The sequence below is a fragment of the Rhinopithecus bieti genome, unplaced genomic scaffold (genome assembly GCF_001698545.2).
Source record: "Rhinopithecus bieti isolate Rb0 unplaced genomic scaffold, ASM169854v2 scaffold_2272, whole genome shotgun sequence".
Taxonomy (NCBI): Eukaryota; Metazoa; Chordata; class Mammalia; order Primates; family Cercopithecidae; genus Rhinopithecus; species Rhinopithecus bieti.
In genome coordinates, this window is record NW_016804163.1 from 383,558 (window position 1) to 398,826 (window position 15,269).

The 15,269-nt window shown below is 36.3% G+C and overlaps 1 protein-coding gene across 2 annotated transcripts in view; it reads left to right on the top strand.

The window, feature by feature from the left end:
• The window catches only part of RTTN (rotatin), a 218,092-nt gene that overhangs the window by 61,277 nt on the left and 141,546 nt on the right, over positions 1 to 15,269 (top strand). For both annotated transcript variants that reach the window (XM_017867073.1, XM_017867072.1), the window contains exons 18-23: positions 1,840 to 2,011; positions 5,215 to 5,314; positions 7,421 to 7,509; positions 7,870 to 7,987; positions 12,547 to 12,643; positions 13,287 to 13,355. In XM_017867073.1, the coding sequence (XP_017722562.1) occupies positions 1,840 to 2,011; positions 5,215 to 5,314; positions 7,421 to 7,509; positions 7,870 to 7,987; positions 12,547 to 12,643; positions 13,287 to 13,355 (645 nt within the window). The remainder of the gene's footprint in view (positions 1 to 1,839; positions 2,012 to 5,214; positions 5,315 to 7,420; positions 7,510 to 7,869; positions 7,988 to 12,546; positions 12,644 to 13,286; positions 13,356 to 15,269) is intronic.

The following is a 15,269-nucleotide window of genomic DNA, read 5'->3' on the forward strand; positions in this document are numbered from 1 at the left end:
CCCACCAACCCATCCATAAACTCCATGAAGACAGAAACCCTGTCCATTGGCTAATCTTGTATTCTTAGAACTTCATAGAGTACCTTATACATAAATACACAGTCATGCGTTGCTTAATGACATGGATGCATCCTGAGAAATGCTTTGTTAGGTGATTTTGTCCTTGTGTGAACATCATAGAATGTATCGTACACAAAACTAAGTAATAATAACTTACTACATACATACCTAGGCTATATCATATAGCCTATTGCTTCTAGGCTACAAACCTGTACAGCATGTTACTGTACTGGATACCATAGGCAGTTGTAACATAGTGGCGTTTGTGTATCTAAACATAGAAAAGGTTTAGAAAAATATAGTAATATAATCCTATGAGACCGCTGTTGTATATGTGATCCACTGTTGACTGTAACATTGTTACGCAGTGCATGACTGTACTCAAAAGTATTAAAGAATTATATACAAGTATAGGAATAACCGAATTCTGGCATCCTGTGCTAAACCTAAAAAGATGCTAACTGTATATACCAGAGAATAAGATGCATAAATACATGCTTTACATATCTCATCTCTAGCCACCTTTACTAGGGGTGATACCTGTCTCTCAACGGACAACCCCAAATGTGAATATAGTTATCCTTGACTTAGAATATAAGGAACAAAGGAAAACTGTTAGGTAGGTGTTTAGCCTTTCTAAGCTCTCTTGAGGTAACTCAGGAAATGGAGAGGGAGAAAGTTTGCCTGACTTATCAGTCTTCTGCAGATGATATCAGTTAACAATATTGCAGTAAATATCTACTTTGTGTTAGATTCAGGATGTATTTATTGGGTGTCTTACTATGTATCTATGAGCTGTGGAAAGGTAGCAGCACACAATACAGACATGGGCCCTGCCCTTTCAACATTTAGCGTGTAACTGGGAATATAGCTCTTATTATCGATTATTCTTTATTATTAATTGTCATAAAGTGAGATAAAAGTTATGATACAGGGGCTCAGGGTGGCAGGCCTACATCCAGAAGGCAGCCTGCTCTCGTCTGTAGTAGGAGGGCCACTCTAAGGATGCATGTTTTAATTGTTGTCTTACAGGTAGTTCTTAAAACCTGGCAACTTGTATTATTGCTTAAAATTTGTCCAGTTTCCAGGTAGTTCAAGAACCTGTCAGAGGAGTGATGGATACATGGTTGTCTCAATATCTGCCGCCTCAGTGACCTTTGTCCACTCGGTGGTTTTTCTGTTTCTCTATTTCATTGTTCAGTGGCATACAGTATTTAACCTTTTCTTGAAAAGTCTCCCACCTCCCCACTCAGCTGAACTTATTCCCAATCCCTTCCAGATAAGGAAAAGGTATTTGTATTTTCATTTTTGACAGGAATCTGTTTGACCCCTGATGTAAGAAGATTTTGATACATTGTAGTGTTATCACACTTCCCTTATGAGCGTCATTACTCTCCTGAGGGTTCATCTTAACGTTTGGACTGTGGTCAGCAGTCTGTGATACTTTTTATGGTTGAGAATAGATCACTAGATTTGAAGACAGGACTTAAAGATTTAATTCCCAGATGTACTTATTGAAGTTTACTGATATTTAATCTCAGTGAGTCTGTCTCATTTGTAGTTATTATTTTTTGTTTTTGATGTTTATTTTATAACTTGAATAAATCATTATAGTTACATATCCAAGATTTTTTAGAAGTAAATTATTACTAGTAATGGCAGTATAATTGTGACTACTTATTGTACTTTGTTGATATATAATTACTTGTAATTACAAGCCCTTTTACAATAGACATTTGTATGTCACGACAGTTCGACTTCGGTACTTTGTGTTCTTAGGGTCCGCTCACTAGCGTTAAAGCTTTTAGCGTTCCATCTTACCAGTGAAGACGGGGCTGACACAAAGCGTCCTCTGATAGACGCCGGAGTTCTCTCCAGAGTTACGAATTTATTCATTGTGAAGAAACCTATCGAACTCAAACTGGATGACAGAAGAGAGCTGGTTATTAAGGTGACTATAAATTTTGAGTTTATTACTGGGTGGTAATTTGATACCTTTTTATATCTTGTGTTTTATGTGACGTTCTTCAGTTTGTGTATGTCCTGGGGAGGGAAAGAAGTGTGGGGATTCAGGGCTGGTTTGAAATTGTGCTCTGGCTTTATCTGGTTTCTGGATATGTTGATTCATTGCGGTGGTCCCAACCTTTTTGGCACTAGGGACCAGTTTCACAGGAGAATTCTTCCATGGATCGGGGCAGGAGTGTTGTTTTGGGACGATTCAAGTGCATTATATTTATTGTGTACTTTATTTCTATTATTATTACATTGTAATATACAATGAAATAATTGTATAGCTCACCATAATGTAGAATCAGTGGGAGCTCTGAACTTGTTTTCCTGCAACTAGACAGTCCCATGTGGGGGTGATGGGAGACAGCGACAGATCATCAGATGTTAGTTAGATTCTCGTAAGGAGCAGACAACCGAGATCCCTCACACACCTCATTCACAATACGGTTTGCGCTCCAATGAGAATCTAATGCCACCACTGATCTGACAGGAGGTGGAGCTCGGGTGGGAAGGGGAACGATGGGCAGAGGCTGTAAATACATTTCCCTGTCTTTAGCTAGGACTGTACCTATAGCATGCTGGACTGATGCAGAATTCTATAAAGAAAGCTGTCCACTAGTCCACTGTTTTCATGGATTCATTCCTGTGTTTTGTAATTTCTCATTTCACTTCAAGTTTGCAATCTGTCTGTTTTATGTTAGACTAACTTGCCAAGGCCTGTAGTAGTATGGTAGAGCCACGTGTAATACAGTAGGTTTGTTTGTTTGTTTGCTTTTTAATGGGGAAACACATTATGTTCCTCTAAACCGAATGTTCAGGGCTGTATGACAGTGCTGGCAGGAGGATTGGAGAGTCTTCCACTGGCCACATACCAGGTCTGGTTGGGACTTCCCTGAGTACCAAGCCATTGGTAGTCACTCCTGTGTCCTGATGTATGGAGGAAGGCAGGGAGGGGCCTTTCTAACACGTCTTCTGTGAATCCATGTTAGGACTGGAAGATAGCAGTGAGTGGGAGAAAGGAGCTTCATCTTTGTTACTTTCTTGTCCCTTTTTCCTGATGCTAGTTTTGCCACCTCAGACTCTGTTCTAGCATGAAGTGACAGTAAGGGACTTGTCTGGGGTAGCTTTGAAGGGGTGCTGGACAGCAAGTTCCAGAGTGCTGTTCGCTCTGGGGTCTTCTAAGAGAAAGAACGGAGAGGTCCATGGGAACACCAGCTGGTGGCTTCTGGGAGCAACAGAGAAATCTTGAGTCATAGGTCTGGGTCGCTCTTCTCAGGTTAGCCTGGTACTACCTATAAAGATGTTAGGGAACATGGATGTTTTCTGTTACCTTTGTAAGGTTGCTAATGGATTAATGGGTTATGAATAACTTCCTAGCAAAAATGTATATTAAGAAGAGAGGGGCCGGGCATAGTGGCTCATGCCTGTAATCCCAGCACCATGGGAGGCTGAGATGGGTGGACCACTTGAGCCCAGCCTAGGCAATATGGTGAAACCCTGTGTCTACTAAAAAATACAAAAAAATTAGCTGGGTTTGGTGGTACATGCCTGTAGTCCCAGCAACTTGGGAGGCTGAGGTAGGAGAAGAATCACTTGAGCCCAGGAAGTGAGGCTGCAGTGAACTGAGATTGCACCACTTCACTCCAGCCTGGGTGACCAGAGTGAGACCCTGTCTCCAAAAAAAAAAAAGAAAGAAAACTTATTTAACATGATGACTCTTTATTTTAGATCTTAAGTTCCTTCCTGACCTACTGCATCATTGTTGCAAATTTTATTTATTTATGTATTTATTTTAAACTTTTATTTCGGGTTTGGGGTACATCTGCAGGTTTGTTACATAGGTAAACTTGTGTCATGGGGTTTGTTGTACAGATTATTTCATCACCCTGGTACTAAGCCTAGTACCCAACAGTTATTTTTCAGATTCTCTCCCACCTCCTACCCGCCACCCTCAGGTAGGCCCCAGTCTCCGTTGTTCCCCTCTTTGTGTCCTTGTGTTTTCATTATTTAGCTCTTGCATATAAGTGGGAACATGCAGTATTTGGTTTTATGTTCCTGTGTTTTTTTGCTAAGGATAGTGGCCTCCGGCTTCATCCATGTTCCCTCAGAAGACATGATCTCATTCTTGTTTAAGGTTGCATAGTACTCCATGGTGTGTATGTACCACATTTTCTTTATCCAGTCTGCCATTGATGGGCATGTAGGTTGATTCCGTGTGTTTGCTGTTGTGAATAGTGCTGCAGTCTTCATGGTAGAATGATTTGTATTTCTTTGGGTATCCAACATCTATAAGGAACTTAAACAAATTTACAAGAAAAAAACAAACAACTCCATTAAAAAGTGGATAAAGGACAGAACAGACATTTTTCAAAAGAAGGCATACATGTGGCCAAAAGGCATTTGGAAAAGAGCTCAATATCACTGATCATTAGAGAAATGCAAGTCAAAGCTGCTATGAGGGACCATCTCACACCAGTCAGTATGACTTTTTTTTTTTTTTTTTTGTGAGACGGAGTTTCACTCTTGTTGCCCAGGCTGGAGTGCAGTGGTGTGATCTTGGATCACTGCCACCTCCGCCTCCTGGGTTCAAGCGATTCTCCTGTCTCAGCCTCCCGAGTAGCTGGGATTACAGGTGTGTACCACCATGCCCAGCTAATTTTTGTATTTTTAGTAGAGACGGAGTTTTACCATGTTGGCCTTTTGTATTTTTATTGGAGATGGGGTTTCACCATGTTAGCCAAGCTTGTCTCGAACTCCTGACCTCAGATGATCTGCCCACCTCAGCTTCCCAGAGTGCTGGGATTACAGACATGAGTCATTGCGCCCGGCCAGAATGGCTATTATTAAAAGTCAAAAAATAGCAGATACTGGTGAAGTTGTGGAGGAAAGGGAATACTTACACACTGTTGATGAGAGTGTAAATTAGTTCAACCATTGTGAAAAGCAGTGTGGCAATTCCTCGAAGATCTAAATACAGAACGACTTACTCAATCCAGCATTGTGTGAATTTACATGTAAATACATTGGTTATTTAAATAAATTGATTTTTGCTGCTTTTGTTCATAGGGCATAAACTGTAAAATCTTATTGGAGAATTGGAAGCAGATAAATGTAATTTTGGGTTTTTTTTTTTTTGGTTTGTAGTCGGAGACTGTTGAAAAGGTGTATGAAATCTTCACCTCAGACGATGTTGATCTTGTTTTGAGAAAGTCAGCTGCCGAACAGTTAGCTGTGATTATGCAAGGTAATGCATCTTAAGGAAAATGATTGCTGTACTGCTGATAATAGAATTTTAGATTGCTGTGTGGTACTGGCAGGAGTTGGCAACTATGGTTTATGGGCCAGATCCAGCCTGTGGCCTTTTTTTTTTTGACAGCCCTCAAAGAATGGTTTTTGCATCTTTAGAGTTGTTAACAAAACCAAACTAAAACCAAAGGATGTGCAAGAGACCATATGTGTCTGTCTAACAAAACCTAACAACATGCTTACTACCTGGTTCTTTACAGAACAAGTTTGCTAACCCCTTATTATTTGACCTGTAAAATGCCGTTCGATAGAATTATCTTCTTTCTAAAATATTAGTGTATTTCCAATAGTGAAGTGCATGTTCCTTCCTCAGTTTACTGAGTGCATGCATCATGTTTTTGATTTGTACCATCTTGCTTAGGGAACTTAATTAAATAATACTTTTGTGGTAGGTAAAATAAAAATAGTACACTGTAGTTATGCCTTTTCTTTAAACGTTTATTTATTTTTTAAATTATACTTTAAGTTCTAGGGTACATGTGCACTATGTGCAGGTTTGATACGTAGGTATACATGTGCCATGTTGGTTTGCTGCACTCATCAACTCATCATTTACATTAGGTTTTTCTCCTAATGCTATCCCTCCCCCAGCCCCCATCCCCGAGACAGGCCTGGGAGTGTGATGTTCCCCGCCCTGTGTCCAAGTGATTTCATTGTTCAGTTCCCACCTATGAGTGAGAACATGTGGTGTTTGGTTTTCTGTCTTCGTGATAGTTTGTGGAGAATGATGGTTTCCAGCTTCATCCATGTGCCTGCAAAGGACATGAACTCATCCTTTTTTATGACTGCATAGTATTCCACAGTGTATAAATGTTTATTTTTAAAAACAACTAGTGTAATACACTGTTAGCTTTGTTTGTAGTGTTGTTATTCCATAGGTTTTCTTCTTTGGGTTATTTTGAATTTTCTCCATATGTGATGTATGTACTTTAATATTTATGAGAAATGAAAACTTTGAGTTTACATAAAAAGATTTTTATGGTTAGCACTTCTTGTCTTGACATTAGTGGAAACTGGGATGAGAGAGTAGTTTGAAAAAACATATTCTACGTATTTATAGTTTTAACAATGATAACACAGACTACAGAAAATAAGACTAGAAAATGTGGAAAGCCCTGTTTAAAAAAAAGATCAAGAAAAACTCATTAAAGAGAATTCCTTCAATATTGTTAACATTTCAAAAGTATGCCTTATAATTTTGGTATGCTCTATATTGGGGGCAATGGAAAATATTTTTTTAGATAGCAGCTAAAGATCATTACAGTGATAGCTACCCCTTTAATATCCGTATGTGTGTGTGTGTGTGTGTGTGTGTGTTTCCTAATGAGAATATGGGAGAAAATTTGTTTGCAAGTTGTTAAATACTTGTAACGAATATATAAGCAATTATAGTTTTGGGTTCTGGTAACATTTGTGTGTGTGGGTGCGCATAGCTATACATATAAAATTTTTTTGTGTGTATACAAAGACTTTTTTATTACAAACATGATATGTGAATATATGCTTATTAAAAAGAAGCTCATGTTCTCCAGAAATATATAGTGTATTATAATCTTGTTCCTTTTATATTTGCCATTAATAGTTTGAGGTTAGAGATTTTTTTATTGATAGAAAAATGTTCATGTTGTAAGTCATATTTTACACATGAGCTTGTGGAGAATTATAAACATTTGAAGTGATAAATTTGGAAGAGTCAATGAAATAATATAAAGAAGATAATTTGCCATGTATAAATATAAGCATTCATTTGTACACTTAAACTTCTCGTAGTTTTCAGAGTCTGAACTAGTTCCATAATTCTTTTTTTATAGTTTTGTTTTTTATGTTACAGAAGTAAGATATGCTTTTTACTTAAACGTTTTCAAATTGGACAATTGTATATAAAGTAAAAAGTTAAAAGTTTTGTACTCCAATGTTAACCCCAGGTCTAAGTGTTTTTAATAGTTTGAAGGTTGTGTGGATATCAGTTCTGAGTATTTCAAAATATGTTTTTTAAACTACAAAAAGAGTTCTTTAACTTTTAGTAACTTTTTTTTATCTACAGATATTAAAATGCATGCTGTGGTGAAAAAGTTATGCTTAACTGACAAAATAATTGAGTATTTAAATGAATGTGTGAGTCAAGATGGCAAGGTAAGGCTAATGTGCATCTAGACATTGTTTTACAGTCTGTTTTTATTAATCAGATCTGAAATTGAACTGAGCAGAGTTTGGATCCTAAGTAACACCTCCTATCTCATTCATTTTTTTAAATTCTAAAAGTGGAGTCTCTATAAAGGAAAACTAATTTAAAAATTTGCGTAAGATAGGCAAGCAGAAGTATATACAAAACTTACTTTCAGTGGAAAGTAATTCCTAGTATTTATTTACGTTTTAGTTTCAGGTAATTTGATGAAAAAGCATAAAATTTAGAGTAAGATAATATTGTGGTATGTTTGATCTCACCTGATAATTGGTGAAAATAAAATAGCTGTGTTTTTCCTCCTGGCCCAGGTTGTAGAATGTTTGGTACAACCATGCCTCACACTCTTGAGGAAGGTTTTATGTGGCGATCCAGTCATGCGTGTTTCCCTCTCACAACAGTCTTCTCTTTTGACCCTGTTATTCAGAGGTAAATAAAAGAAAATCTGCTAATAATTAGATTGTTCTGAAGTTTTAAGTGTTTCTTCTTTAATTGTAAGTCACATTTACTTTTTATTTTACTATTAGAACATCAGCATTTATTACTGAACACACTACTAAAACTAATCACAATGGAAAATGTTTAATATTTTGTGGAAATTGCTTTATAATCTTGTTACTGAGTGGAGCCTGGAGCTGAGAAAGGCTGAAACCTCTGATTGTTCTTTGTACCTTGATGTAGATGTCATCTGGTGCTCAGACAGTAAAGTATTACCTATAAAGAGAGAAAGTTGCAGTTGCTGTTATTACTATCTTTTTTCCAATATCTCTTTCGTCTTTCTTGTTTTACTTGTACCTTTGGATCTTGGTACATTTTGTCTGATAATTTCATTTGACAGGTGTTAAGAGTATAGACTCAGCCTGTGTGGGTAGAAACTAGACCATCCTAAATGACTCTGAGCCTAAATTTATTACATTCTACCAAGTGTGGTTTTAAAAACCCATTTTAATTTGATTCTAATTTACTAAGGTGTTAGATGAACACATTTCATGTTGTTTTGTCCTGCCTGTCTTCTTTGTTTTTTTTTTTCTCAATGGAGACTTTGGTAACATTTTGTACTATTTTCTTTCTTAGAGATTTAGGCCACTGCTTTTTAATATTCTACAGGAGTCATGGAGGCCAAGCATCTGAATGTGCTTCATCTTGTCTATTATCAGGCATATAGGAGATAAGTGAGATTTATGTTCAAAATATGTTATTACAATATAGTCCTTTTATTTTAGCATTTTTTCCTCCTGTTGGCTTCTGCTTGCCAAGTGAGTAAGATGCCGTTTATTTAAGTAGCAGCAGTAAAACCAGGTAAAGCTCTAAACAGATTCAGTGTGTTTAGGCTCATAACATTTTGAGTAGACTATAACGTTTTTATAGGATTGTTGTATAGACTGATCATCTGAAAGAGCAGCAGTTATAGATTTTTAGTTTTCTTTAATCCTGTTAATAATTGTCTTCTTATTAACTTCATTCATTTGAATGTAGTTCCTAGTTTACCTTTTCATTTATAATTTTCATTTAAATTATTCAAGCATGGAGCTTATTATGAACACCTACTAGATTCAAAAGCACGTTCCAAGGCAATATAATCTATACCCTTTTCAGTATTTCAGTTTTTCTATTTCATTGCTGTTTGTGGAAATTACTTTCAATGAGTCTGAGAATGAATATAGTATCCCCATTAATGGATTTAGTTTCAGGAAAATTTTACTTATATATTTATTTATTGAGACAGAGTTTCACTCTTGTTGCCCCAGGCTGGAGTGTAGTGGCACGATCTTGGCTCACTGCAACCTCTGCCTCCCGGGTTCAAGCATTTCTCCTGCCTCAGCCTCCCGAGTAGCTGGGATTACAGGTGCTTGCCACCATACCTGGGTAATTTTTGAATTTTTAGTAGAGGCTAGGTTTCTCCATGTTGGCCAGGCTGGTCTCGAACTCTTGACCTCATGTGATCCACCTACCTTGGCCTCCCAAAGTGCTGGAGTTACAGGCATGAGCCACCATGCCTGGCCGAAAAATTGATTTTTAACCAGCTGCTTAACCAAGAAAACCCATTTCTCAGCAAACGTTTATTAAGTACATGCTTTGTGGTAGGTACAGTGCTAGGCCCTTGGGTTATATTGATGAGCATGGTAAATGACCCTCTTGGAGCTTACAGTAGAGTTGGAGACATTGACAAGTAAATATACAGTACACCACAATAATACTTATAGTTGGGGATTCCTGGTGCCAGAGGACGTGCTGGTCAGATTGGTGATAAGTATCAGAGATTGTTTCTAGGGAATGTGGCATCTAAGATGGAATTTCAGAAATGAGTAGGAGTTCAAGTAGGCAAGACTGACTTCTAGATAGAGAGAGCCATGGTTATGTGTATGAGAGATTGATGTGTTTGAGATGGAGCTGGCTGGATTTGGGGAGTGTGGAGTGAAGGGGAAATGATGGAATGAGACAGGGAGGGCAGTTCGTGCAGGGCCTGGGAGGTCTTATTAAACAGCAGTGAGGAGCTGTTTAAGGTTGTTAAACAGGGGAGTGTGTGTTTTAGGAAGATTATTTCTGTAGCATGGATAGTGGATCAAAGGAGTAGAATAAACAACTTCTCAGATAACACTGCTTTGAATTATAAACTTTATGTTATGACAATTCTATACTGTGTTTCAGGGTTAGAAATTAACTTAGAAATCATTTACTATACCATCTCAGTGTGAGGTCTAGAGAGATTTAGTAACTTGGCCAAGGTTATAACCAAAAAATGGTTATTGGGTTATTTACTTTGCTACTGAGAGAAAATCTAAACTTTCTTACCTTTGTTTGTTTTTGTTTTAAATAATCACAGACCTATACATACTCACTGTAAAAATTCAGGCAATATAGAACTATACAAATTCTAAAAGTTTACAATTTCTTCTCTTTCTCAATTTCCCCAAAGAAGACTGTTCTAGTTATGATTAGGAATGTATTATTCTGAATGATTTTTTTCTACACACACATGTAGTTTTCATTCTATATATTACAGTATTGTGTTGCTTCCTTTTTTCAACTGGAAATGTAACTTGAATATCCTTCCGTATTATTTTATGTGAGTATACATTCTTTAAAAAACCCTGAGAACAACTGCATTGGTGTTTCAGAATTTCCGTTTGCTGTGTTACTGGGTATTTGTTTTAGATTTTTCACCACGACAGTAATCATGTCGTGGGATCGTCTTTGTGCATTCTGTGTTGCAATTCCTACGTCAAAGAGATTTTATAAGATAATGGTTAAGTTCTTTTCCGAATCACTCTCACCAAAGGTGTTTAAAAATGCTTATTTTCATTACAACTTTGCTAACACTGAATATGTCTCATTAAAAGTTTTAATCTTACAGGTAAAATATATAATTGTTTTATTTTCTTAGTTTTAGTGAAGTTATCTTTTCATATATTATATATTTAAATTTCATAATCTATGGATTACCTATTTTCGTGTTGTATTTAGTTTCTTTTTAGTGACTTGTAGGGTGTTTTAATTATAAGATAGACACAATCCTTATGCTTGATTTTACATGATTAATATTTTCTTTCAACTTTTCTATCCTTTAAATTTATTTATTATATTTTTAACCTTAAACTTAAATATTTAATGGAAATATATAGAGCTTTTCTGTTATGGCAGTTGGGCAATTTTTCATCATGCTCTTCATGTAGGACTTTCTCTAGTTCGAGACTGAAAACACTTTTCCTGTGTTTCAAGTGTTGTTTAAAAAAAATTAAATTTTAAATCAGGCAAAGGCATTGCTGTAATTTCTTATTTATTTGGAAATATTATGGTTCATTCTCTTTATCACTGATGTGAAATGTCTATTTTATTATAAGTTAATTTTTACATGTTCTCTGTTTCTTTACTTTTTTTTTTCCTATTTTTAATCATGCCAATTACATAAGGATGATTTTCTTTTCTAGCAGTTAGGAAAAATATCTTCTCTCAAAACTTATTATTATTTTTTTTTCTGAGACAGAGTCTCGCTCTGTGGCCCAGGCTGCTGGAGTGCAGTGGCCGGATCTCAGTTCACTGCAAGCTCCGCCTCCCGGGTTCGCGCCATTCTCCTGCCTCAGCCTCGCCCGGCTAATTTTTTGTATTTTTAGTAGAGACGGGGTTTCACCGTGTTAGCCAGGATGGACTCGATCTCCTGACCTCGTGATCCGCCCGTCTCGGCCTCCCAAAGTGCTGGGATTAGGGGCTTGAGCCACCGCGCCCGGCTCAAAACTTATTTCTTATTCCTGCTTCCCTGAATTTGCTAACTGTGTATTATGTTGTTATTCCTGTGAGATAACATCATACTTCTTTGTTTAGAATTTCTTAGGTTTCAAGCATTGAGAAATTGTAGCTTTGGGATCATTATAGAAGTGGGAACTTACACTTAATGATAAAGAATCGGACCAGGGCACTTAGCTAAGTAGTAAGTAGTAGAGCTTTAGTGTTAAGTCTGTCTGTTCAGAGCACTTCCCTTTTCCCTCATCTTGTCATAATTAACAGGAACCAAAACAACGACACAGCCCAAGGATAACATATTAAAGTCAAATCCAAGTTCTATGATCACATGTTTGTAGGAAAGGGCAAAAGTTGTGAAGTAAGATCTCTCAGTCGGCTAGAATTACATGACTCGGCATAAACTTCTAGAGGCTGTATCAGTTCATTTCTCTACCTGAAACTAGACAGTGTCTAGTGAGTGTATCTGCAAGTGTCGCTCCTGGACTGGTAGCGTCTGTGTCCTCTGAGAACTTATTAGAAATTCATATTCACAGGCTCCACCCTAAACCTGTCCAATCAGAAACTTTTAACAAGCCCTCCAGGTGATTCTTGCACATCCACAGGTTTGAGATGAAAGCCTGTGTTTTAGTGTCACCTTATCTGGGTTAATGTTGCATTTCTTTTCTCTTCAAATTACGATATTTTACATTTGAAGTTTGTTCTTTCTAGACATACAAATATTTCATAAAGTTGTGCTTCTTTTTATTTAGTTTCCTTAATATTTCATGAAGATTGTACTGTCGTGACTGAAGTTGGAGCACTATTTTGTCTTCTATTATTTGATGAAGTATCAAGAATGGATATGTGGTGAGATAAAATAATTTATAAGTTTTTTACTCTTAACTATTTGTCTCAGGTATCCGATGCAGTCTTATAGCAATGCATGGAAATTTCTGGTTTACGAAGCTTATGCTGTCCATGCTGCACCCATATGTGGTATGAATTTTGATTTGAATAAACAGTGTTCAAAAGCCTATTGGCTCAGAAAGTCTATCTCAAATTTTATTTTTAAACATTACTCAGTATGAAATTTAAAATTACTGCAGTAATTTTTGTCTTTAATACATTTTTAGTACGTACCTTCAACTGTGTGTTTTTTTCTTAATATTTCATTATTTTTTAAAAAACTCGGAAGATGTTTAGGAAGTAGTATATGATTAGCACTGATCTTGAGCAGGATCCGTGGGAGGAGACACACAAAGTCCACCTGCCATTACCACCACTGCATTGTATGAATCATTTGTTATGTGGAATTTTTTTTAAAAACATGATTTACTCTTCATAAGCACATCTAGGAAGTAGCAAACATGTTGTTACTATACTAAATGATAGACTCAATTGCAGCGCTTGCTTTCATTTGCAGTCAGTGAAGTGAGGTAAGTTGTATTTGTTAGACAAAACTTGGTCTACTCAGTTGTTTCTTTGTTTTTGTTTTTCTTTTATGAAACAGGTCTGTTAATCCTTCCAATAAACCTTCTTTGCCGTCAGTCTTCAGTTTGCCTGTTTCAGTTTTTAGAAGGTAAAGGATTTATTTCTCTGATTTTCTTGAAGGATGAAATGTTACAGAAAGGGAAATCAAAATCTACAATTTCTCACAATTTTCATTTAGCATTTAAATCCCATAACTTGGGCTTTCATGGTTCCTTCACGATGGTGCTTTGAATATTTCAGTAAGTATATCTCCCCACCACCAATTTTTTATTTTGATATCATTCAAATTTACAGGAAAGTTGAAAGAACTATACAGTGCATACCTGTATGTCATTCAGCCTAGAGTCATCAATTATTTACATATGAGTCTCTTTGCTTTCTCTCTCTTAATATATATTTTTATTTATATTTAATTCTCCCTCACCCGCCAATTGGAAATAAATTTCAGACATAAATTCACTCCCTTCCTATATATTCCAGCATGCACATCCTTAGGTTAAGGACATTATTCTATATAACTGCTACAATATGATCACATCTAACAAGATTAAAAATAATTCTATAACATGATGTGGTTTCTCCAGTTATCTCCAAGTATCTTTTGTATATATTTTTTCATATGCAATAACAAGTTAAGATCCTACATTGTGCTTGGTTTTCATGTCTCCTTAGACTTTTTTAAAAAGTAAATTGTAAATTGTTTTTATTGACATATGTCGTACATAAAGCATACAAGTCATAAGGGTACAGCCCTTGAATTTTTCCAAGTAAACGTACTTATTTATCTCACAGAGAAATCTGACATAGAATATTACTAACAGACCAGAACCCCTTTTTGTGCTTTCTCATTACCTTCTACCACCCCAAAATGTAATCCTATTTTAATTTCTATTGCCATACATTATTTTGCTGGTTTTGAATTTTATAAATAGAGTGCATTATGATGTTGGCTTTTTGCTCAACTCGGAGAGATTTGTCCATGTTGTTGCATGAAGCAAGAGTTGGTTCATTTTCACTGCTATGTAGTATTCTGTCTAAGAATATACAACACTTTTATTTACCATTCTATTCGTGGACGTTTGATTTGTTTTCTGTTTTGGGCTACTATGAATAAATGACTGCTGAGAACATTCTTGAACATGTGTCATTGTTGGAATATAGAATATTTATGTTTAGCTTTAGTAGATGCTATCAAACAGTATTACAAAGTGATTGTGCTGATTTACATTCCCACCAGCAGTGGAAAAGTACTAGGTGCCCCACATCCTCACCAGCCTTTGGTATTTGCATTACCAGTCTTAATTGTGTGTAGGTTTGGCTAAATAATAAAACTCACATGACTGCAGTAGTTTTGCTTAGAATGAGATCACATTTGTGGGTGCTGGGAGCTGTCTTGGCTTAGAAGCCTCATGTCCCAAATAGAAAATACGTTCTCTAGTAAGTGTGCTGTAGGCATAGTTTCCAGGTTGCTTGTAAGAGCCACAGCACTCAAGATTGCTCAGAGCTGTGCCGTCCCATCATGCATTTGTAGTTTATTCGTAGATGTCTCAGTCCAAATGTGGGGAGTCATTTTCATCATAAGCAAAGCAGCTTAGTAAATTCTTGACATTCCATATCTATCTGATTTTACTGGGTAAAGGGACAGAGAGTTAACTCAAGATCACATTTGTCCATAAAGAGGAGAAAGGGTTTTATTATTCCTTTACTCACAGTAATGTTGTCATTTAAAAAAGTGTTGCCCATCTGATGGATGTATAGTGGTATTTCAAAGTGGTCCTGATGTATTACTCTTTACTTTTTATTATTTTCTTCCTTCTATGTTCTTCAGACTTAATTTGCTGTTCATTTTCTCACTTACTGGAGGATTGGCCATTGATTAGCTGCCCTTGCATTTAAAGCTATCAATGTTTCTAAGTATGGCTTTTGGTATATTCCACGAATTTGATATGCCATATTTTATTATTTAGTTCAAAATATTTTCTAAGTGTTTTGTGATTTTTTT